Source organism: Mixophyes fleayi, chromosome 11, assembly GCF_038048845.1.
Source record: "Mixophyes fleayi isolate aMixFle1 chromosome 11, aMixFle1.hap1, whole genome shotgun sequence".
NCBI lineage: Eukaryota > Metazoa > Chordata > Amphibia > Anura > Limnodynastidae > Mixophyes > Mixophyes fleayi.
In genome coordinates, this window is record NC_134412.1 from 17,273,132 (window position 1) to 17,295,886 (window position 22,755).

The 22,755-nt window shown below is 47.0% G+C and overlaps 1 protein-coding gene across 3 annotated transcripts in view; it reads left to right on the plus strand.

Annotated features, from left to right (window-relative positions):
- Window positions 1-22,755, plus strand: part of MEGF8 (multiple EGF like domains 8) — a 46,643-nt gene that overhangs the window by 4,574 nt on the left and 19,314 nt on the right. For all 3 annotated transcript variants that reach the window (XM_075190681.1, XM_075190683.1, XM_075190682.1), the window contains exons 2-26: window positions 2,468-2,683; window positions 3,577-3,740; window positions 4,480-4,689; window positions 5,303-5,483; window positions 6,753-6,841; window positions 7,118-7,331; window positions 7,791-7,971; window positions 8,628-8,776; window positions 9,609-9,734; window positions 10,996-11,150; window positions 11,231-11,338; window positions 11,530-11,677; window positions 11,753-11,916; window positions 12,275-12,469; window positions 16,514-16,714; window positions 16,953-17,180; window positions 17,270-17,388; window positions 18,312-18,443; window positions 18,915-19,028; window positions 19,834-20,076; window positions 20,405-20,589; window positions 20,714-20,924; window positions 21,365-21,563; window positions 21,644-21,779; window positions 22,292-22,506. In XM_075190681.1, the coding sequence (XP_075046782.1) occupies window positions 2,497-2,683; window positions 3,577-3,740; window positions 4,480-4,689; window positions 5,303-5,483; window positions 6,753-6,841; window positions 7,118-7,331; window positions 7,791-7,971; window positions 8,628-8,776; window positions 9,609-9,734; window positions 10,996-11,150; window positions 11,231-11,338; window positions 11,530-11,677; window positions 11,753-11,916; window positions 12,275-12,469; window positions 16,514-16,714; window positions 16,953-17,180; window positions 17,270-17,388; window positions 18,312-18,443; window positions 18,915-19,028; window positions 19,834-20,076; window positions 20,405-20,589; window positions 20,714-20,924; window positions 21,365-21,563; window positions 21,644-21,779; window positions 22,292-22,506 (4,254 nt within the window). In that variant the 5' untranslated portion in view covers window positions 2,468-2,496. The remainder of the gene's footprint in view (window positions 1-2,467; window positions 2,684-3,576; window positions 3,741-4,479; window positions 4,690-5,302; window positions 5,484-6,752; window positions 6,842-7,117; window positions 7,332-7,790; window positions 7,972-8,627; window positions 8,777-9,608; window positions 9,735-10,995; window positions 11,151-11,230; window positions 11,339-11,529; window positions 11,678-11,752; window positions 11,917-12,274; window positions 12,470-16,513; window positions 16,715-16,952; window positions 17,181-17,269; window positions 17,389-18,311; window positions 18,444-18,914; window positions 19,029-19,833; window positions 20,077-20,404; window positions 20,590-20,713; window positions 20,925-21,364; window positions 21,564-21,643; window positions 21,780-22,291; window positions 22,507-22,755) is intronic.

Genomic DNA, 22,755 nt, shown 5'->3' on the forward strand with positions numbered 1-22,755 from the left:
GGGCCCCGGTGCACTCCTGTGCCCGGGGGCCCAAGGTGGTCTTAAGAGGGCCCTGGTGTGCGGCAGAGAACCATCCTGTGGACATCACCAACAGCTAATTTAAATACCTCCTAAGGCATTTATAGCACAGGGAGAGGGGCAAAGATTGTGTTTCTAATACTCACCATTAATGTCAGATTATTCAGAAGTGTTCCTTTGCCAAATGTACAACAGATCAGACCTACTGAGTGTTGATGGATCTCCTGCTAAACATTTTTTGTTTATATTAAATTCGGGTTTGTCTTTTTTTTTTGTTTATGTAATAAAAATCTTCCAATAAGAAATACGGGATTCAAAATTTAATAAAATAAAAAACTGTTTTCAAAATAAATGTAGAATGAGTACACACAAGCATTTGTGTAACATAGAAACAAGTAGTTTATTCACCTCTGTGTTTTGCATATTGGATTTTATTTATTTTATTTGATATAAATAAAAGCATTTGCGCAATAAATTAATTTTGACTTGGCTTTCAATTGATCTAGTGTTTCAACCTACATTTGTCAACATTATAACAGACAATTTAGGGTCTGGGGTGTCATGTTTTATGAGCTGGGAATACATATTTTTTTCATGGAGATATATTGAAAATACTTCAAGCATTTGATACTCTCCTTTCTGTGCCCTCCCCCTGTGTAGTGCTCAGATGGAGTTTCTGTCCCTCATCTCCTCACTTGCATACGCTGTTTAAAGTGCCACAAATATTTCCTTTGGGTTATACAAAAGTCTAGGGGGATGGGAAAAGTGTAGTGTAGAAGGCACCTGATTGGATAGCGGTGGAAGCTGACCGCTCCTGTACCCCAGGGCCTAGTGAGGGTATGTGTGTTATTTTCATTAGAAACTTTACTTAATGTGATAACATGGGTAGTACATATGCATCTTATTTCATCTTTTTATTCCATTCATCATCATCATCATCATCTATTCGTAAGGCGCCACAAAACCCCACAGTGGTGGACAGTCAGGATGGCAAGCCATACATAAAAACAGAAGAAGTGTACACGTAATTGACAAAGGAGACATAGATATGAAACAACATCGAGGACCCTGGTTCTGAGAGCTTACACTCTACAGCGAGGGGGTGAACTGGTAAAATACAGAGTACACAGACGCTTCAGGAAGGGCATGCGATAGTGTATTCTTTGAGAGTGCACTTTATAGACTGAAGGTTGGGAGAGTGTGGTCAGCCCGGGGTGAGAGTCCCATAAGTAGGGAGCAGCATAAGAGAAGTCTTTGAAGCGGACCTGGGGGAACTGGGGAGCGTGATGTCAACTGTGAGAGAGTCTAGAAGGAGAATAGAGATGCTGGGATAAGGTGATTCAATATATAGACAGACTGTCCTTAGGACTATGGGCTAGATTTACTAAGCTGCGGGTTTGAAAAAGTGGGGATGTTGCCTATAGCAACCAATCAGATTCTAGCTTTCATTTATTTAGTACCTTCTACAAAATGACAGCTAGAATCTGATTGGTTGCTATAGGCAACATCCCCACTTTTTCAAACCCGCAGCTTAGTAAATCTATCCCTATGTCTCTGCTGGCCTTTTGCACTGTATGTATTGTAACCTGCATCTTGTTTATAGCTGAAATTCTCCTGTACTCTGTAGATATGCCTTAAAGTGTATGTGCGCTGCGAGGAAATTAAAGCTTAGCATGCTGCTTTCTTCTCTCCTGTGCCTGTAAATGGAATGTACATCTCTGGGATATGACCACAGCTACTAGGTTTATCGATCCAGTTTACCGGAATTGCGTAGTTAGTGGCAGCCATTCCCGTGTTCCTATTGGAGTTCTGTTTTATACTATTAACCCTTGAATCTGAGGGAGCCAGTCAGAGCCGTAACTTAAAATTTTAGCGCCTAGGGCAAGAAGGAAAACTGTATGTATCTCTTATGTGAAAGGTGCAGAGCGGAACAGCGCTGAATCCTCACAACTTTATTAATGCAAACAATAGAAAATATACGCACAACCTGGCGCAGTCAAGGTCCCTCTTTATTTTAGACATTGCTGAGCATTAAAGCGCAAGAAGCATGTAAAGCATTTCGGGATCGCGTCATATTTCTTTCATCAGGAATTCCTGAGTGCGCTTCTGTTTGTACGTGGTTATTACAGCACATTGACTGTATTCTATACACGCTCGGTTTTCCTTCTGTTATTTTAATTTAAATTATCCATGTAACTTATTTTGAATCTCCTGTGAATTAATGCATCACTGATCTGTGTTTTTTGTTTTGGAGATGGTCTGTGAGTTATCTGTGCCTCATGATCCTGTAAATGATTACTGTGTTCTGGACTTGGGTCAGTAGACTGTGTTGATAGAACACTGGTATAGAACTTTTGAGTTGTTGGGGGCCGCTGCCTCTTCAGTATTTTTAATGAACGTTTTATGCTAGTTGTCTTTAGCTTTGGTTAATCTCGCCCTTTACTTCCAGGTCCCCTCCCAGGGGGATGCTGAGCAGGAATGGGAGCCCATTCTGGCTTCTGGACAGGGGGCTGGCACCTCTTCGTACTCCTGCTGTCTCAGGTCCGTACAGCAACAGCGGGGGACTGTAAAGGACAACGCACTGTACTCCACAGTTTGCCGGGATATGTAAGCGACGGCCCAGGAAACTATTCAGTCAATGGCAACTGCGAATGGTTAATTGAAGGTATGTTAGATACGGTTGACGATAGATATGCTGACTTCACACACGATCACTGTTAAAAATTTATGTCATTTTGGATCTTTCCTGATGAATATGCGTCTGTTGATATAAAGACGTTCTTCAGAGTAGTCTGACAAGGTCGTCTGCGGTCGAATGTGTTTATTTTTTTTAATTCCCTGCGACTTAATTAATTAATACAATATAATTTTTAAAGTGCCCGGAAAGATATGATTTGCCAGACGCAGAGCCCCAAGCCCTACACCTGGAACGCTCAGTGCAGGTGGCCGAATCACATGACATCCAGGGGATTAGCATTTTGGACCAAGCATTCGTAGCACTAAAGTTTGCATTGGGGCAGTTAGAAGCACGCCGAGGCTGAAACTGGTCATCTCGACCACTCTATCTGCCATGCCCGTCAGTGATGCTATTGATCGGGCCTTGCGGTAGTCTTCAGCCCATACGCGCTGCTAAGATGTTTATAGATTCCACAGAGCACGTTTGTAGCTTTGCACACGTGAAGGCATCTAATCACCTGGGCAAAGTGTTTTTTCTATGAAGCAGTTTGCCAAGGTTGGTGGTTAAAGGGCTTTTATATAGTCTGTCTCCCCAGGATCTACCCCTAGCTATGTAGTATATATGTGATACCCACCATTTAGATGACCCCAGATCACCACCTGACCTGCTCACAGGTTGTATTACTATAATCTGTTAAATCCTCTCCCACCCAACGAGCTGCCAGGCTTCTACTTCTGCAAAAGAACTTCTTAAAAAAATAAATGTTATGCCATGTAATGGGGGTTCCTTATTTAAATTGTCAAAAAGAACCATAGACATTTTGGTCAATGCTTAATTTGGATTAATGTACCATCTCTTATTAATGCTTTAATTACTTGCAGCCCCTAACAGCAATTACCGTGTGCTGCTCCGGTTCCTGTTTATGGACACAGAGTGTACTTATGACTACCTCTTTGTGTATGACGGAGACTCGTACAGCGACCGTCTGTTGGCCAGTCTAAGCGGGAGCAGCCTGCCACCCACCCTGGAGGCCACGTCTGGAAAGGTAATAGTGACGTTCTGCATTACCAGCCAGTAGGTTCAAGCCGTACTACCGCCTAGGAAACTGTTCTACTACGGCGGCTCCTCCCCCTAACTGGAGCCCTGGCGGCTGCTTCTGATCAGGACAAAGGAAACCTACATGGAGATTCTCCGTGGTCTTAGCCACTATGTTGAGAACAATTAAGTGGTACTTGGCTATTAATAAGGTTGATTGCACACTCTACATCTTTAAGACACTCTGCTGAATTTATCTGGTACAGGACAAAAAGCTGAAACGGCATGTCAGTTAGCTTGCCGTGACATCACTGGCTGTGCCCTTGTATGAATACGCAAATCTGCAAATAGCATTTCTGACATCAAACTTGTCATTCAAAGTGAGGTGGACACTGCCCTCCTCACCGCCGTCTCTCTTAGCTAAAGGTTTGGAGAGACAGTATGTTGGATTAGTGTAACAAAGGGGTAACGCCATTAAAAAAATAGAATATTTACTTAATGTCTCTGCCCCCCCCCCCCCCCACATGCAGAACTACACAAGTTTCACCCCAGGTACCCTGCAGTGCTGTGCTCATTTCTAACGCTGGTCCTGATTGGACAATTAAAGTGTAACTACAGCTACAATTAAAGTATAGACTCCTCAGTTACTTAGGTTCTGATGTATTTAACTGTCACATGTTGGTTTATCCTGATGTCTTTTATTTCTGTGTCTACGTGCCTCCTCCACTGACCTGTTTCTCTCTTTGCAGATGCTCCTTCACCTCTTCAGTGATGCCAACTATAACCTATTAGGATTTAACGCCACATACAGCTTTTCCCTTTGCCCTCAAGGTTGCTCTGGGCACGGGACATGCCAGGAGAATGCCCAGTGTTTGTGTGACTCTGGCTGGATAGGCGAAGGTTGTCAGATCGCTGACTGCAGCTCCTACTGCCATTTCCACCACGGGACATGTAACCAGGTATGATTTATGATGATGATCGTGTGTTGTGCTAAATATCTGTTTGTAAGTATAGGGGAAGTTTTTTTTCTGCAAATACTCATGTGCTGCGTTCTTTGTGTCTTGTATCCTCATTGATGAGGGAGGGACGGGCTCCCAGCAGCCCGGATAACAGTTTTGAGAAGCAAGTAGAGCGTTCCATAGACAAAACATGTGCAGTTCATGCACTTGCTCAGCAAAAAGTAAAACGCGTAGGTTGCATCTGTAACATAACGGAAGCTACGCGTTTGTCTGCTTCATCTTCATTCAGTATGGGGCATAGAACAGAGGGTTTATAGCATCTAGGAATTGATTGGTGCCTGTCCTCTCCCAAGAGACCTTGGAGGTTCGGGCCCACAGGAGAATCGTTCGACCCTGTACTACCCTATGGGCCTGTCCTGCTGTGTGAAACGTGTGTCGTGATCACTTCAAATTTGGCCACTCGCATATGAATGTTCATTGTGTCCAGTTAGTACATTCAGAAGTTCACTAGCGAGTATCTCAAGCTTTGGGTTTTTTTCCTTCAACAAACCCAATTTCCTTTGTTTTTATATATCTACCTCTCTCTGATCAACTGGAAATGTCTGTTTTTCAGGAGACTCATCGCTGTGTCTGTTTTCCTGGGTACATGGGGGAACGATGTGATTTGTCGCTGACTGATAATCAGGGGTCTGGGAATTGGTACAACGTGAGCAGCCAGGATCCGTCCTCCTCACCCCGCACTGCAGCTGCTGGAGCTTTTTTGCCCCCCACCAATGCACTTTATATATTTGGAGGTGAGGAAATGGCAAATGAGAGAGATTTTGTGCCTCCCAGGGGTTCTCTAAAATGATGGAAAAAAGCAAGATGGTGATGTGGCTGATGAATCATGGGGTAGTCTGTGGCGGGTGGTGTGTGTGGGCACATAGTGTTGGCTGATAGATCACGGGGTAGTCTGTGGCGGGTGGTCTATGGGCACGTGGTGTTGGCTAATGGATCATGGGGTAGTCTGTGGTGGGTGGTCTATGGGCACATGGTGTTGGCTAATGGATCATGGGGTAGTCTGTGGCGGGTGGTGTGGGGGGACCTGGTGTTGGCTGATGGATCATGGGGTAGTCTGTGGCGGGTGGTGTTGGCTGACGGATCATGGGGTAGTCTGTGGCGGGTGGTGTGGGAGGACGTGGTGTTGGCTGATGGATCATGGGGTAGTCTGTGACGGGTGGTGTTGGCTGACGGATCATGGGGTAGTCTGTGACGGGTGGTGTTGGCCTACGGATCATGGGGTAGTCTGTGACGGGTGGTGTTGGCTGATGGATCATGGGGTAGTCTGTGACGGGTGGTGTTGGCTGACGGATCATGGGGTAGTCTGTGACATGTGGTGTTTGCTGATGGATCACGGGGTAGTCTGTGGCGGGTGGTGTGTGTGGGCACATAGTGTTGGTTGATAGATCATGGGGTAGTCTGTGGTGGGTGGTGTGTGTGGGCACATAGTGTTGGTTGATAGATCATGGGGTAGTCTGTGGCGGGTGGTCTATGGGCACGTGGTGTTGGCTGATGGATCATGGGGTATTCTGTGGTGGGTGGTCTATGGGCACATGGTGTTGGCTAATGGATCATGGGGTAGTCTGTGGCGGGTGGTCTATGGGCACATGGTGTTGGCTGATGGATCATGGGGTAGTCTGTGGCGGGTGGTGTGTGGGCACATGGTGTTGGCTGATGGATCATGGGGGTAGTCTGTGGCGGGTGGTTTATGCGCGCTGTGTTGGCTGATGCATCATGGGCTAGTCTGTGGCGGGTGGTCTATGGGCATGTGGTGTTGGCTGATGGATCATGGGGTAGTCTGTGGCAGGTGGTGTTGGCTGATGGATCATAGGGTAGTCTGTGGTGGGTGGTGTGTGTGCACGTGGTGTTGGCTGATGCTGTACGGGGTCGTCTGTGACGGGTGGTGTTGGCTGATGGATCATGGGGCAGTCTGTGACAAGGACGATGGTGCAGATATTAGCATTGAATGTAATCATTGAATTTGATATTAGGGGATTTCATGCATTTTATCTGTTTTTCCTCAGGTTTGGATCTGAATTCGCCTCTTCCAGATCTGTCTGTTTATAACTTCACATCCAATACCTGGGAGAGCAGAAGATACACTCCTAGCCCGGTATGTTTTACCAACACCTTCGCTCTTTATACTATATATGATATCTATTTAATGGGGTGGACGGGCGGCTTTTGTCCTTTTTGTAAGAAGTATGTAGTCGTGCCTGGACTACTTCATTATAATGATCGTTGCTTGCTGATGTTGCCTATAATTATTAGCCTTAGTGAAGTTCAGTGTAGGTCCTAAGTGATAACATGTAAGGAAGACTTTTGTGTCCATCACCATCCAGGACTTTAGTTGCTGTTTCTATTCTTCGTTGCTATCTATCATCCTCAGGTCGCTCGGCACTCCCACGTGGTGGTGGAGTGGAACGGGACCCTGGTTTTATTTGGTGGAGAGTTATCTAATGGGAGACTGATCGATGATACCTGGGTGTTCCTGCCCCTGGAGGAACGATGGATTGATCTGACGCGGTACAGCTTCCTGCGGCCCCCGCCTCTAGCTAACCACGCGGCGGCCACTGTTGACAACTGGTTGTACGTGTTCGGAGGTAAGAGGCGGGAACCCACAGCAATTCATACACAGATTTCGTATTGCTTCCTGCACAGATGTCTAGGATCTCTATGGCTGTCATTAAGAGGGGTTTGCCGCATCTCGCAGCCTGGTCTCTGGTATAGCCGTCTTCGTTTTCTGAAATTCTTTGAGTTTCAGTAATGTCACATTTCATGGCTTTGATCATGTTTTACTTGGTCCTAATTAAATCTCTTGGGACAGTTGTTTAGAGCTGCAAGAGGTTAATATTTGTAGAACTGCTGGGTGTCTTAGCAAGTAATCCTCAATTCTCCAGGATTGGGACCCCTTCCGTTCTGCCGGTTGGGGGTAGTGTGGCCCCTTTATATGATTTATTTTTGGTGGGAATACCCTATAACCATTCTCTACTCTGTTGCAGCAGTCTACATGTTTCTTTCCTCCCTGCAACCCTCATTCTTCTCTCCTCACCCCTGTGTAGGTCGCACATCTCGGGATGTCTTTTCCTCTAAGATGTACCGTTTCAACCTCCACTCCTGGGAGTGGGAGCAGGTTTTCCCGGCTGGCGGGAAGCCCCCAGCTGCAGCGGGCCACTCTATGGTGTTTCACGCAGCGTCCCGATCGCTGCTGGTGTACGGTGGTCACAGACCCTCTACTGCACGGTAATAGCGGGGAAGTCATGATGCTTTTTAGTGTCATGCCTACTAATGCTGTTAATGTCCTCATGATAAGAAACATTTCTATAGCATATATTAGAACTTTTCTGACCTTTTAGTTGCAGAACGTTTTACACTATCCCCTTTAATGCATAATCTTCGTTGGTGTTTACTGAATACACCAGGGACCGTGTACTCACTGTCACTGGCGACCTCTGCTGCACCTTTCCTGTAATAGTGTGAGAGGCTCAAAGTGTGGGAGGGAATAATTTGATGCCCAGACCTAAATGATAGCTGGCTCCACATTGGAATGGTTCTGCAGCCATCAAACCAGGAGGTGGCTGTCATTTCTACGTTGGGGAGATGTCCTACTGCAGTTCAGCAGCAGAGGGCTCTTGTCACAGTAACTACAGTACCCTGCTGTATTCATCAAATGGTGCATGTGGGGGGTAATAGCAGTGCGTTGTGCAAACCCCTACCTCCAGGTAGAAAATTTCCCATTAAGATAACATTTTCCTTTTTTTGTATTGAGAATGGTTTTATACTGTTTTCCTTAAAAATACTTAGGTTCACTGGTATTGTGAACCTAGTTTGTTTTTAGTTTTTATAGTTTTTTATTTGAGTGCTATTTATTATATTCAGGTTGTTGTTCTTCTACCTAGGTTCAGTATACGAGTGAACACTACAGATCTGTTTCATGTGGATTTAAATTACTGGACCACACTTAAGCCTAGAGATGGTCCCCGCGGCGGTCCTCGCGAAAGAGCCTTTCACAGTGCCACAGTCATAGGAAACTATATGGTGATATATGGTGAGGACTTCTGCAGTGATTATAACTTACATAACCCTTTAGATATATACCATGTTAGGTGCGATATATGGCAAAGACTGTAGTTGGGTTCAACAAGCAGGAGGGAGTTTACGAACTGTGGTCTACTCTATGACCCCATGTAAAATAACAATATGTATGATCTGGAATATACGGAGACGTAATGATGTAGTGATTAGATACATAAGCTGGTGCTTGACATTGGCATGGGGGAATAGGGAGTACGTACGTTGGTCCTGGGCTTAATCGGGAAATAAACTTGTTTTACTATAATAGTGTTTTAGAAGATCTTAACTTTTGTGCTCCAAATCTTAAATAAACACCCAAACAATTTGGTCTCTGGAAAGTCTCCTACGACCAGGATACGGTTTCCTATACCTGTAGTATAGATTATTATTATTTTATTATATTATAAGGTTACTGAGGTGTTGGCCATCCCAGTTTTTCAGTTGACCCTTTGGAAACCTTGTACGTTTTATCAGAAAATCTTGCGTTACATTGGTATTGTGATATAGCAGAGCGTTGCAGGAAGCTGCGTTGGGGACTACATGGTTCAGCTGTGGTTGAAGATATTTTGTTCTCTGGGAAAAATGCTTTTCATATATAGATCTTATATAGCGCCACCTACAGGTTGTTAAAGTTGCTGCATCCAAGCGACAGCAGAGAATCGGTTATTTCTCTTTAATAATAATTTAGTATTATGCTGTAGAACATTATTGAAGACAGTAAAATTCATAAAGATTCACCACATGGTGTTGTGTCTTGTCTCTGTGGGATATGTCCCCTTCTCACTGTGTGTTATGGGTGTTTGTAGGGGGGAACCTGCACATCCACTACCAGGAGGAGAAGTGTTACGATGAAGAAATCTTCTTCTACCACCTCGGCTGCCACAAGTGGGTTCCCTGCGATATTCTGAGCCAGATCATGCCACCCTACCAGGGTAAGTTTGCCCTGGACATCCTTCACTATGGTTCTTCAGTCTCCTTAATAATACCAAGCTCAATCATACTGTGCAAATCTATTACTGTAAGACTGCCGGGGTCGTCCTTCCAACTTTCATCCTTTTTTTTATTTTTATTATTTTTTTTATTTTTTTACATTATAATATCCAGGCTGATAAAGTGAACGTGAGCCTGGTTCACCTGTATGTGATAACCTGATTCATTTTTTCACTTAATAAGGCTGCTTACTATGATACATAGCCTTGGGTCATCACTCAATGTATGTCGTTCCGCTACCAAATTCCTGTCCCGGGTCATCTATATCGGTTTATTGGTTACGTCATCGCTCATATATCTTTCCTCGACCTAATATTCTGACCCAGAGCATTATACAACAAAGGTGATACTGCTATAATCATTTTTTTTAAAAAAATGTTACCCTAGATAAGGCTTCCAGACTGGTTGAGTATTGTAATATCATAGTGTTGGGCATATACATTTTTTTCTGTTGTGTTGGTGGACGTAAATATTGCCTCCTGGTGGTAAATGTATCAACCAGTGGATTCTTCAAGTCGCCGTTTTACAGCAACTTGCAGGGGAAATATAAAACATCAATGACTTTCAAGGTACATTCTGGTTGATACATTTACCCCCTGGAGCTTGGGCACAAGTTGGAAAAGTTGACTCTTCCTGGAGGCCATAACCCCAGTCCATGACACTAACTATCTAGTCTACCTTAGGAGGTGGACCTAGACCCTGTCCTCTGGGCCTGTTTTGGTTCCTGACTACAAGATATCCGTTTGGGCAAAAAGGTCGCTGATAGTGTCTTTATTTTGTGAGAAGGGCTCAACTTTAGGGTTCTACCATCACCTAAAGCTTGCTGGTCCACAGCGCCAAAGCAGCTTTTGACCCACCAAAGGTGGACCTTGTTCAATTTTGTGTCCATTGGCTGTTTAGTCCGCCGTCAGAAGTATTCTCTGATTCCTGCACAGTGAATGACCTTTCTTGGTCTGAAGTTCGATACTGCCAAGGCCAGGGTCATCCTTTTTCAGAAGAAGGACCATTGTCTGCAGCCGTTGGTGAATTTTGCTGGTGTGCAAAAATATTGGTGTATATCCACCTCTAAATGAACACCTTATTGTCCAATCTCTTTGAAGCAGGGCCTATACCCAATATTTCTATGTCTCCCATTGAGCTTCAAGAGAAAAGGATTGAACTGAAAGTACAAAAATCCAATTTAAATTTTTTTTTTTTCCTTAGGTCCTCAGACTTTGAGCGGTGGCCGGTATTCCCACGTGGCAGCTGTAATTAAAGGCGGCGTCTTACTGGTGGCTGGAGGGTACAGTGGTACTCCGCGGGGAGACCTTCTCGCCTACAAAGTGCCCGTATCGGTGTACCAGCCCCCTGTGCAGGATGTGAGTACATAAAGAGAGTAAGTTCGGCAGAGGTATGTGTTGGAGTCTATGTTTATGACATGTATGTGTTGTCTTCGCAGTACCACTTGGACTACTGCTCCATGTACGCTGATGAGACGATTTGCTCCAAGGATCCCGAATGCACCTGGTGTCATTCAAGCTGCCAGACTCCCCAACCCAATAAAATTGTATGACTCTTAATTTGTCTTAATGAATTTTTCATCTTGCTGTGACTTGGCCAACTCACTTCACTATTTCCTTCTGTCTTCCAAGAAATCCGTGGCTTCTCTCCTCTTATCCGTGTATAATCAGCCTTCTACGTGTCTATGAATTGCTTGTTATCTTCTGTGCCCATGATTCATGTCTGTTTCCCTGGCAGTGCCCAGACAAGAGCTGCCTAGGACTGGCACGACTCCTCTCTGACTGTCAGTCCTGTCTGACATTCAGCACCAACGTGACGACCTCCTCTCACATCCCACGCTCCTTTGGGTGGTGTGTCCAGAATGAGACTTGCATGCCGATTTCAGGTGTCTTTTCCTCTTATACTTCAGTTTTTTGTGTTTTTTTTAGCTTGTTTATTGATGGACCTCGTGTCTCTCTAGAGCGTTCCACCTGCCGGGTAGGACAGATTTCCGGGATGCATGGCTGGTGGGGGAGCCAAAACACCTTTATCACCTCTCTGGACGGCTGCCGGACCAACAACTTCCTCCCTGGTCTTCACCTAATCACCTATCAGCAGCCCCGCAATGAATCGCAGCCGGACCGGGTAACCATCTTTAAATCTATACTCACTCTCTTCACTGCATGATGTTGCCTATAGCAACCAATCAGATTCTAGCTGTCATTGTGTAGAATTCACTAAATAAATGAAAGCTCAAATATGATTTGTTGCTATAGGCAACATCTCCACTTTTTCAAACCCGCAGTTTAGTAAATATACCCCCTCGTATTCTCCAGACATCCTCTACTGACTTAGATTTTGTTCCAGTATTTCAATAGATTTGAACGTATAAAAGACTGAAGAATTTTACTTCCCACTGCTCTATGGGGGCTCCCATGGGCTGAAATAATACAACATCCCTTTACTACAGAAGGTATTTAACAGGCCTGTTCTTACTTCTCAGGTGTCCATTGTGCGCAGTACGACCATCACGCTCAGTCCCAGCACAGAGATGGACGTGTCACTGGTGTATAAAGGGTTCATATACCCCATGCTGAGCCCCAGCCCCTCCTCTGACCGGGTCTCTATCTGGGCTCGCATCCAGCGCTTCTACGTTGTGGCTCGTCTGGGCCGGTCCCCGGGGAGCACATACAACCTGGTGAGCAATGATCTCCATATATAACTCATCTGCGTCATTCACTCAGTTTTATAGCTTCTGTGTCATATAATATCACAGGGAGGCTTAATGATGGGTTCTTACTCCTATTTTGTTTCTTCTGTGATTTATTATACTACAATGTATCCTGCATCTCCCTACATGTTCCCCCACCGCGTGTGTCCTGCATCTCCCTACATGTTCCCCCGCAGCGTGTGTCCTGTATCTCTGTACATGTTCCCCCGCAGCGTGTGTCCTGTATCTCTCTACATATCCCCCGCAGCGTGTGTCCTGTATCTCTGTACATGTTCCCACCCCCCGCCGCGTGTGTCCTGTATCTCTGTACATGTTCCCACCCCCCGCAGCGTGTGTCCTGTATCTCTCTACATATCCCCCGCAGCGTGTGTCCTGTATCTCTGTACATGTTCCCCCGCCGCGTGTGTCCTGTATCTCTGTACATGTTCCCACCCCCCGCAGCGTGTGTCCTGTATCTCTGTACATGTTCCCACCCCCCGCAGCGTGTGTCCTGTATCTCTGTACATGTTCCCTCGCAGCGTGTGTCCTGTATCTCTATACATATCCCCCGCAGCGTGTGTCCTGTATCTCTGTACATGTTCTCCCGCAGCGTGTGTCCTGTATCTCTGTACATATCCCCCGCAGCGTGTGTCCTGTATCTCTGTACATATCCCCCACAGCCTGTGTCCTGTATCTCTGTACATGTTCCCCCCCCCCCCGCAGCGTGTGTCCTGTATCTCTGTACATGTTCCCTCACAGCGTGTGTCCTGTATCTCTGTACATGTTCCCTCACAGCGTGTGTCCTGTATCTCTGTACATGTTCCCTCGCAGCATGTGTCCTGTATCTCTGTATATGTTCCCCCGCAGCGTGTGTCCTGTATCTCTGTACATGTTCCCTCACAGCGTGTGTCATGTATCTCTGTACATGTTCCCTCGCAGCGTATGTCCTGTATCTCTATACATATCCCCCGCAGCGTGTGTCCTGTATCTCTGTACATGTTCTCCCGCAGCGTGTGTCCTGTATCTCTGTACATGTTCCCTCGCAGCGTGTGTCCTGTATCTCTACATATCCCCCGCAGCATGTTACCTGTGTCTCCCTACATGTTCCCCCGCAGCGTGTGTCCTGTATCTCTGTACATATCCCCCGCAGTGTGTGTCCTGTATCTCTGTACATATCCCCCGCAGCGTGTCCTGTATCTCTGTACATATCCCCCGCAGCGTGTGTCCTGTATCTCTGTACATATCCCTCGCAGCGTGTGTCCTGTATCTCTGTACATGTTCCCTCGCAGCGTGTGTCCTGTATCTCTACATATCCCCCGCAGCATGTTACCTGTGTCTCCCTACATGTTCTCCCGCAGAGCGTGTCCTGTATCTCTGTACATATCCCCCGCAGCGTGTGTCCTGTATCTCTGTACATATCCCCCGCAGCGTGTGTCCTGTATCTCTGTACATATCCCCCGCAGCGTGTGTCCTGTATCTCTGTACATATCCCCCGCAGCGTGTGTCCTGTATCTCTGTACATAAGCCCCGCAGCGTGTGTTCTGTATCTCTGTACATATCCCCCGCAGCGTGTGTCCTGTATCTATACATATCCCCCGCAGCGTGTCCTGTATCTCTGTACATGTTCCCTCTCAGCGTGTGTCCTGTATCTCTGTACATGTTCCCCCGCAGCGTGTGTCCTGTATCTATACATATCCCCCGCAGCGTGTGTCCTGTATCTCTGTACATGTTCCCTCTCAGCGTGTGTCCTGTATCTCTGTACATGTTCCCCCGCAGCGTGTGTCCTGTATCTCTGTACATGTTCCCTCGCAGCGTGTGTCCTGTATCTCTGTACATGTTCCCCCGCAGCGTGTGTCCTGTATCTCTACATATCCCCCGCAGCGTGTCCTGCGTCTCCCTACATGTTCCCCCGCAGAGTGTGTCCTATATCTCTCTACATATCCCCCGCAGCGTGTTTCCTGTGTCTCCCTACATGTTACCCCGCAGCGTGTTTCCTGTGTCTCCCTACATGTTCCCCCGCAGCGTGTTTCCTGTGTCTCCCTACATGTTCCCCCGCAGAGCGTGTCCTGTATCTCTATACATATCCCCCGCAGCGTGTGTCCTGTATCTCTACATATCCCCCGCAGCGTGTGTCCTGTATCTCTGTACATGTTCCCCCGCAGCGTGTGTCCTGTATCTCTACATATCCCCCGCAGCGTGTCCTGCGTCTCCCTACATGTTCCCCCGCAGAGTGTGTCCTGTATCTCTGTACATGTTCCCTCGCAGCGTGTGTCCTGTATCTCTACATATCCCCCGCAGCATGTTACCTGTGTCTCCCTACATGTTCCCCCGCAGCGTGTGTCCTGTATCTCTGTACATATCCCCCGCAGTGTGTGTCCTGTATCTCTGTACATATCCCCCGCAGCGTGTCCTGTATCTCTGTACATATCCCCCGCAGCGTGTGTCCTGTATCTCTGTACATATCCCTCGCAGCGTGTGTCCTGTATCTCTGTACATGTTCCCTCGCAGCGTGTGTCCTGTATCTCTACATATCCCCCGCAGCATGTTACCTGTGTCTCCCTACATGTTCTCCCGCAGAGCGTGTCCTGTATCTCTGTACATATCCCCCGCAGCGTGTGTCCTGTATCTCTGTACATATCCCCCGCAGCGTGTGTCCTGTATCTCTGTACATATCCCCCGCAGCGTGTGTCCTGTATCTCTGTACATATCCCCCGCAGCGTGTGTCCTGTATCTCTGTACATAAGCCCCGCAGCGTGTGTTCTGTATCTCTGTACATATCCCCCGCAGCGTGTGTCCTGTATCTATACATATCCCCCGCAGCGTGTGTCCTGTATCTCTGTACATGTTCCCTCTCAGCGTGTGTCCTGTATCTCTGTACATGTTCCCCCGCAGCGTGTGTCCTGTATCTCTGTACATGTTCCCTCGCAGCGTGTGTCCTGTATCTCTGTACATGTTCCCCCGCAGCGTGTGTCCTGTATCTCTACATATCCCCCGCAGCGTGTCCTGCGTCTCCCTACATGTTCCCCCGCAGAGTGTGTCCTATATCTCTCTACATATCCCCCGCAGCGTGTTTCCTGTGTCTCCCTACATGTTACCCCGCAGCGTGTTTCCTGTGTCTCCCTACATGTTCCCCCGCAGCGTGTTTCCTGTGTCTCCCTACATGTTCCCCCGCAGAGCGTGTCCTGTATCTCTATACATATCCCCCGCAGCGTGTGTCCTGTATCTCTACATATCCCCCGCAGCGTGTGTCCTGTATCTCTGTACATGTTCCCCCGCAGCGTGTGTCCTGTATCTCTACATATCCCCCGCAGCGTGTCCTGCGTCTCCCTACATGTTCCCCCGCAGAGTGTGTCCTGTATCTCTCTACATATCCCCCGCAGCGTGTTTCCTGTGTCTCCCTACATGTTCCCCCGCAGCGTGTTTCCTGTGTCTCCCTACATGTTCCCCCGCAGCGTGTTTCCTGTGTCTCCCTACATGTTCCCCCGCAGAGCGTGTCCTGTATCTCTATACATATCCCCCGCAGCGTGTCCTGTGTCTCTACATATCCCCCGCAGCGTGTGTCCTGTATCTCTATACATATCCCCCGCAGTGTGTCCTGTATCTCTATACATATCCCCCGCAGCGTGTCCTGTATCTCTACATGTTCCCCCGCAGTGTGTGTCCTGTATCTCTATACATATCCCCCGCAGTGTGTGTCCTGTATCTCTGTACATATCCCCGCAGCGTGTGTCCTGTATCTCTGTACATATCCCCCGCAGTGTGTGTCCTGTATCTCCCTACATGTTCCCCCGCAGCGTGTGTCCTGTATCTCTGTACATATCCCCCGCAGTGTGTGTCCTGTATCTCTGTACATATCCCCCGCAGTGTGTGTCCTGTATCTCTGTACATATCCCCCGCAGCGTGTGTCCTGCATCTTCCTACATGTTCCCCCGCAGTGTGTGTCCTGTATCTCTGTACATATCCCCCGCATTTCCCTAGATGTTCCATCTATAAGATCTCCCCATGTAACGCTTTCCTCTCTGTGTGTATCAGGAGGAGGTTGGCCGTTGGTCTGTGCACCAGGATAAGGAGAGGCGATCCCTGCAGCGGAACAGTGGCGAGCAGTTGTTCCCAAACGCAGAACGGGGAAGCCGTTATGCGGTGCAGATCGAGGGTTATCTGAATAATACAGGGAATGGACACATGAGCGAGCTCAGCCTGACGTGGGACCGCACTGGCGTTCAGGGTGGAAGTGTAAGTCTTCTGGTTTCTGTTCTCTTCTCTCCTTTACTGCTGTCGGTCCAGATTTCTAACTCGTCTTCTTCCTACCGATCAACGGACACTACAAATAGTCCAATAACTTCCACCTCCTAAAGTGATTCATTGGTGGTTATGTTTGTTACCAAACTAGAAAAGGTCAAACATGCCGAAACCCAAGCAATATCCATTTTACTTTTATTAATCTCCCCTTTTGCCTTCTCCCTGGGTGCAGGAGATCTCTTTCCTCTTTCTGGAGCCCCATCGATCCGATGACTGCGTCTACCACTCCTGCCTGGCCTGCTTGGCTGATCAGAGTTGCGGCTGGTGCTCCAATTCCCAGTCTTGTCACCTCAGACTGGGAGGCGACTGGGCAAAGTTTTGTCAGGACACCCCCCTAATCCTGTCTCCGAGCAATTGCCAGTTGTGCGAGGAATACCGTGACTGTGGTGCCTGCAGTAAAGTGAGTGCTGGCCGAGCTCGGCACCTGTGGTTAATGTGTCCGTTGTGTTTGGAGGAGGACGTTGATGTCGTTGCTTTGTGTGCTCCTAGGACCAGTACTGTGAGTGGCAGATTCACAGCAGTAAGAAGGGGGACTCTCTGTGCAGCCGTAGAGGACGAGTGAGCGGCTCTATACGGAGACCAGAGGACTGTCCTCGAGCCTGCAATCAGTGAGTGTTACTTGTATGCGTTAAGATGAAATACTTCTTTCACGTTACTTAGTCTCCTATATAATGTAATAAACATAGAACACCAGTAGGAAGTTCCAGATCTGTTTTCGTTATATTCATAGAACTTCCTATAAAAATCTAAGACAGAATGTGGGACACTTTTTACAAAGGGTCAAGTACAAAAGGGCCCTTTAACCCACAGAACCCGAGCAGATCCTGCCATTGTCCTAGTACAGTTTGGAAATTCCATGTCTGGTTACTATGGGTTACAGCACCTCTATTTTTGCATTTGCACCAGTTTGCAGTGTCACCCAGTATGTTTTTTTGGGGTTATCCAGTTCCAAATCTTAATATATATGATTGTGTGTCTCGTCCTGGGTCTCCACAACCTCTGTTATGTGTCTGTTTGCCGTTCATATCTGTGAATACTATTATTATCACCATTTATTTATATAGCTCCACTACTTCCGCAGCGCTGTACAGAGAACTCACTCACATCAGTCCCTGCCCCACTGGGGCTTACAGTCTAAATTCCCTAACACACACAAACGCACACAAACACAGACTAGGGTCAATTTGTTAGCAGCCAATTAACCTACCAGTATGTTATTTTGGAGTGTGGGAGGAAACCGGAGCACCCTGAGGAAACCCACACAAACACAGGGGGAACATACAAACTCCACACAGATAAGGCCATGGTCGGGAATCGAACTCATGACCCAGGTGCTGTAAGGCAGAAGTGCTAACCACTAAGCCACCATTCCATCTCTTCCTCCTCCTCCATCACCCTCTTTATCTAAGCCGTGGATTGCTTGCGCCCTCTAGTTCTATTTAGCGATGTCCAGCTTTCATACTTTGTCTTGTGAGAAGAGTTGTACGAGGGGGGGCTATGTAACAGTTTGAGATGTGTGTCCTCTCTCCAGGCGCAGAACCTGCTCCGAATGCCTCTCGAACTCCAGTCACTGCGCCTGGTGCCAGTCCACCAAGAGCTGCTTCTATTTCGCAGCTTACCTCGCCAAGTATCCTTACGGTGACTGCAGGGACTGGTATGACAGGTGGGTGCCACGGTATTGTATAATCTCTCTTTTCTTTTTTTTTTTTTTTCTTTTTTTTTAACTCTTTCACGGTCTAGTAGAGTCTTGACTCCAGGGGGTATATTTACTAAACTGCGGGTTTGGAAAAAGTGGAGATGTTGCCTATAGCAACCAATCAGATTCTAGCTGTCATTTTGTAGAATGCACTAAATAAATAACTAGAATCTGATTGGTTGCTATAGGCAACATCTCCACTTTTTCCAAACCCGCAGTTTAGTAATTATACATCCAGGTCGTTATTTATTATATATTATTTATTATATTAACTAAAGGCAACGTTAAAAAATGGATTTGTTTTATTCTCTCTTGCACTGTGTTATTACTAGACAAATAGTCTCAATTTACAGAATAACATTAGAAATGAGTCTATATTATTATTTTGTCCCTTTGATGTTCCCCTGAATCTCGCTTCCTCCCTCCCTTCTCCCCCAGCGTCCACTCCGTGCCGCAGTGCATGGACTGCTCCAGGTTTAACACTTGCAGGGAGTGTCTGCAGAACTTTGAATGCGGTTGGTGCGGGAACACTGATAACCCCACAGTGGGAAGGTGAGTTCAACCATAGTTATTTAGTTACTGGATATATGGGGGTAAATGTATCCAGCTGAGAGTTTTCCGGCAGGTTTGAAAAACCAATCAGATTCTAGCTATCATTTATTTAGAACATTCTACAAAGTGACAGTTAGAATCTGATTGGTTGCTATAGGCAACATCTCCACTTTTAAAACCCGCCAGAAAACTCTCATCTTGATACATTTACCCCCTGGTGTCCATAGATGTACATAAAACTAGTTAGGGGAGATCATTAGTGTAATTGCCTCGCAGACACATAAGGTACTTGTATTAAAGGGTGGTAGAAGATAATGTGTAACAACGTCTCTGTGCTTTATTTGCAACAAAGCACAAGGAATTAAATAAGCAAATATATAATAGAGAGAGAGCATTATGCTCCTGCCTCCATGGATTCTTGGATTGATGCACAGAGTTAGGCTGGCACCAATCATGGGTCACCGATGCAGGGTGGGGTGTACACCAGTTTGTGCAGTGTATCTTGGGGCCAGAAATTGGGTGCAGGCATATGGGCCTATGCAGACTTTTACAATTCTGGCCCTTGCACCCGCCGTGGACGTCCCAGAGACCCCTCGAGCCAAATTTAATCTCTCTCTGAAGAGTCTGGTGTTTATCAGGGAATTTGGGGGCAGAGAAAACAGCTTGGAGGCCTCATATGGACTGTGCAGTCCTGATCTATAAGGATGTTGTCATTGGGTGTTGAGCTATATTTGCAGGTATTCATGTGGTCGCACTATATTAAAGCCATACTTGACATGCTGTGTATTCCCCCCCTTTCCTCTAGATGCTTCTCGGGTGATTACTCTGGTGCTCGAGGCAACTCCAACTGCTCCGCTGCTCTATCCCTGGCTGGGCTGGCAGCCGAGCCGGCTCAGTGGTCCTACGCCTTCTGTCCAGATGTTGACGAGTGCAGGCTGGGTATGGCCACCTGCCACATGCACGCCACCTGCAGGAACACGCCGGACTCCTACGAGTGTCACTGTAACCGCGGATATACGGGAGATGGAGTCACCCATTGCAACCAAACGTGAGCGCATAAAGTAGTGTCTTGCGCATGCCGCTCCTCTCGTTAACGGGAGCTTCCAATGTTACCGGGCAGCTTCCAAATGATGTCCGACTCTTCCTTGTCGAGTCGCTCTCACTCGCAGGATAACCATTTTGGGGCTCCCATTCTTGTGCGATGACAAGACCAGACCACTTATGTTAACTTTTGTCCTCCTTTAAAATCCACCCTTTGCTTCTTTTTTGTAGTCCATAGGTGGTCTTGTACTTGTTTGTTATTATTTGTTGTTCTGTTTAGTAAGCGCCATTGAGCTGCTGCTTGTTGCAATTGTTTTATGTTTGTTTTATTTTAGATGTTACAATGAGTGCTCCCATGGCACGTGCAGCGGGCCGCCATCCTACTCCTGTCTGTGTGACCTTGGGTGGACATCCAACCGCACCACCGTGATAGAGAGCGGAGTGGAGTGTAGTGTGGACTGCGGGTGTCACTTTCATAGCTCCTGCACGCAAGGACCAGGCACCTGTGACACATGTCAGGGTAAGAGCTGCAGGTGGATCTGAATGCTGAGTGGGGGCATTGGTGGTCTTGTGGTCAGGGATGTAACATAATACATTCCCAAAGTTTCTGTGGCTCACTGATTGTCTTTATTTCTGTATTCCAGATTGGACACAAGGAGCATATTGCCAAGAGTGCCAACCCGGCAGCTTCGGAAGTGCCATGCAGAAGCCGGGGTGCCAGGAATGCTCCTGTAACAAACACGGGACGCCCGAACACGGCTACTGTGATCGAGAAACAGGCGTGTGTTACTGCACGGACAACACGCAAGGAGAGCACTGTGAGAAGTGCGCGCCCGGATATTACGGAGATCCCAGGTACGTTGTGTATCTCTATAGAAGGGAAGTAGGTGATCAGAATTGTCTTTTATGTATTGAACTGTATTGTGTCTGCTCTTCTTGTAGTTGTCTTTTCCAAACCTCTCACCCATGTACAGTGGAATCAGTATGTGGACTGAACCAAGATCATAAGGCTGCAGATAATCCACTCACTAGCAGCCAATGCCTTAGTCGTGCTTCATGACTACAACTCATAAAGTGCTTTGATGATGTCATTGATTCCTAGTGACTTGATTGGCTGCATTCTGAATATTGGTTCAGCCACGAAACGGCTGCCTCCGTTGTATATTGCTCTCGTTAAGGGATTGCTTTGTTTAGCTGTTGGCTAGAGCAGTACGTTTTATAGCCGCAGCACTACAGAACAGAGCTCTGCTCGGATCAATCTGGTAACAATTTATTAATGATCAATTTCCGCCCAGGAACGGAGGGACGTGTTACTTGGAGTGCCAGGGCCGTCAGCTGCTTTCCCGCCTCTCCTCCTCTGCTCTCGGCTCCCCCGGAGGCTCGTACTGTCTGTGGGTTCTGAGCGTGTCTTCCAACGCTGAGCCCTGCCACCCAGAGGACAGTTGCCCCAAGCTTAGTCTCACCCTGCAGCCTGACTTCAGCATACCCTGCACGGTGAGCCCTGACTTCCTCTGACTGAAGACTGGTCTACGCTTCTTCATATGTTCATCTCGCTCTCATATTCTTTATTATAGCACAGCTATGTCTATGTCTTCGATGGGATTCCAGCTTTCCTTGACACGGGGCTCTTGCAGTCAGACCGCAGCCTGTTGGGGGCTTTCTGTGGGCGGGGACAGGGCGAAATACCGCTTACAGTAGAGGCCACAACGGGTAATAATGCTCATCATTTACCTGCTAACAGCAAAGCCTTGTTATGTCCACTAATGCTTCGATATCTGTTGCCAAGCTATATGTAACTGTCCATTAACTTATGTGTATTTTAATATGAGGCTGCTCAATTTCTCCTTTTTACTATGTGTTATTTGTGAATTTGGTCATGGTTATTATTCTTTATGATATATTTAGATTTTGGACGTCTATAACCATTGACACGACTACATATAAAGTCTATAGGTTTATGAAACTCATGATCCAGTTTTAGAAACCAAATATATTGTATTTCCTATTTTATGATTATTTTTTTATAGAGCTTCACAAAGTTGATTCTTTCTCCGGAGGTGGCTGTGGAGAGCAGGAGGCAGAATATGGGGTGGGAGAGGGGGTGTATTAGAGAGGGGGGAGATTTAGGCTGGTAGAGCAGTTTCGGTTCATCTTTTTAAAAGATATTGAAAAAACAGACACGGAGATGTAATCTGGAAGTAAAATCTAAACCTTTTTACTAGGTGTCCTTGTTGTATATTATGAGGCGAACAACACTGAGCCCTCTGGCTTTAATGCCACCTACACTGTGCACGAATGTTACCCGCCCTGTGGGCTCAACAAGGTGTGCCGGGGTCAGAGCTGTGTCTGCAGGAGCCCCCTGTCTGGTCCATACTGTCTGCGAGATGTGTGCCCTGGAAACTGCTCTGCTGGAGATGGGAAAGGAGTCTGCAACCAGGTGAGGAGCTCCACTTGTTCCTTTACAGTAACTTCTTCGCTCTAGTCTGTGGTCCACCAGGTGAGGAGACCACTCGTTCCTTTACAGTAACTTCTTCGCTCTAGTCTGTGGTCCACCAGGCGAGGGAACCTCTCGTTCCCTTACAGTAACTTCTTCGCTCTAGTCTGTGGTCCACCAGGCGAGGAAACTACTCGTTCCCTTATAGTAACTTCCTAGCTCTAGTCTGTGGTCCACCAGGCGAGGAGACCA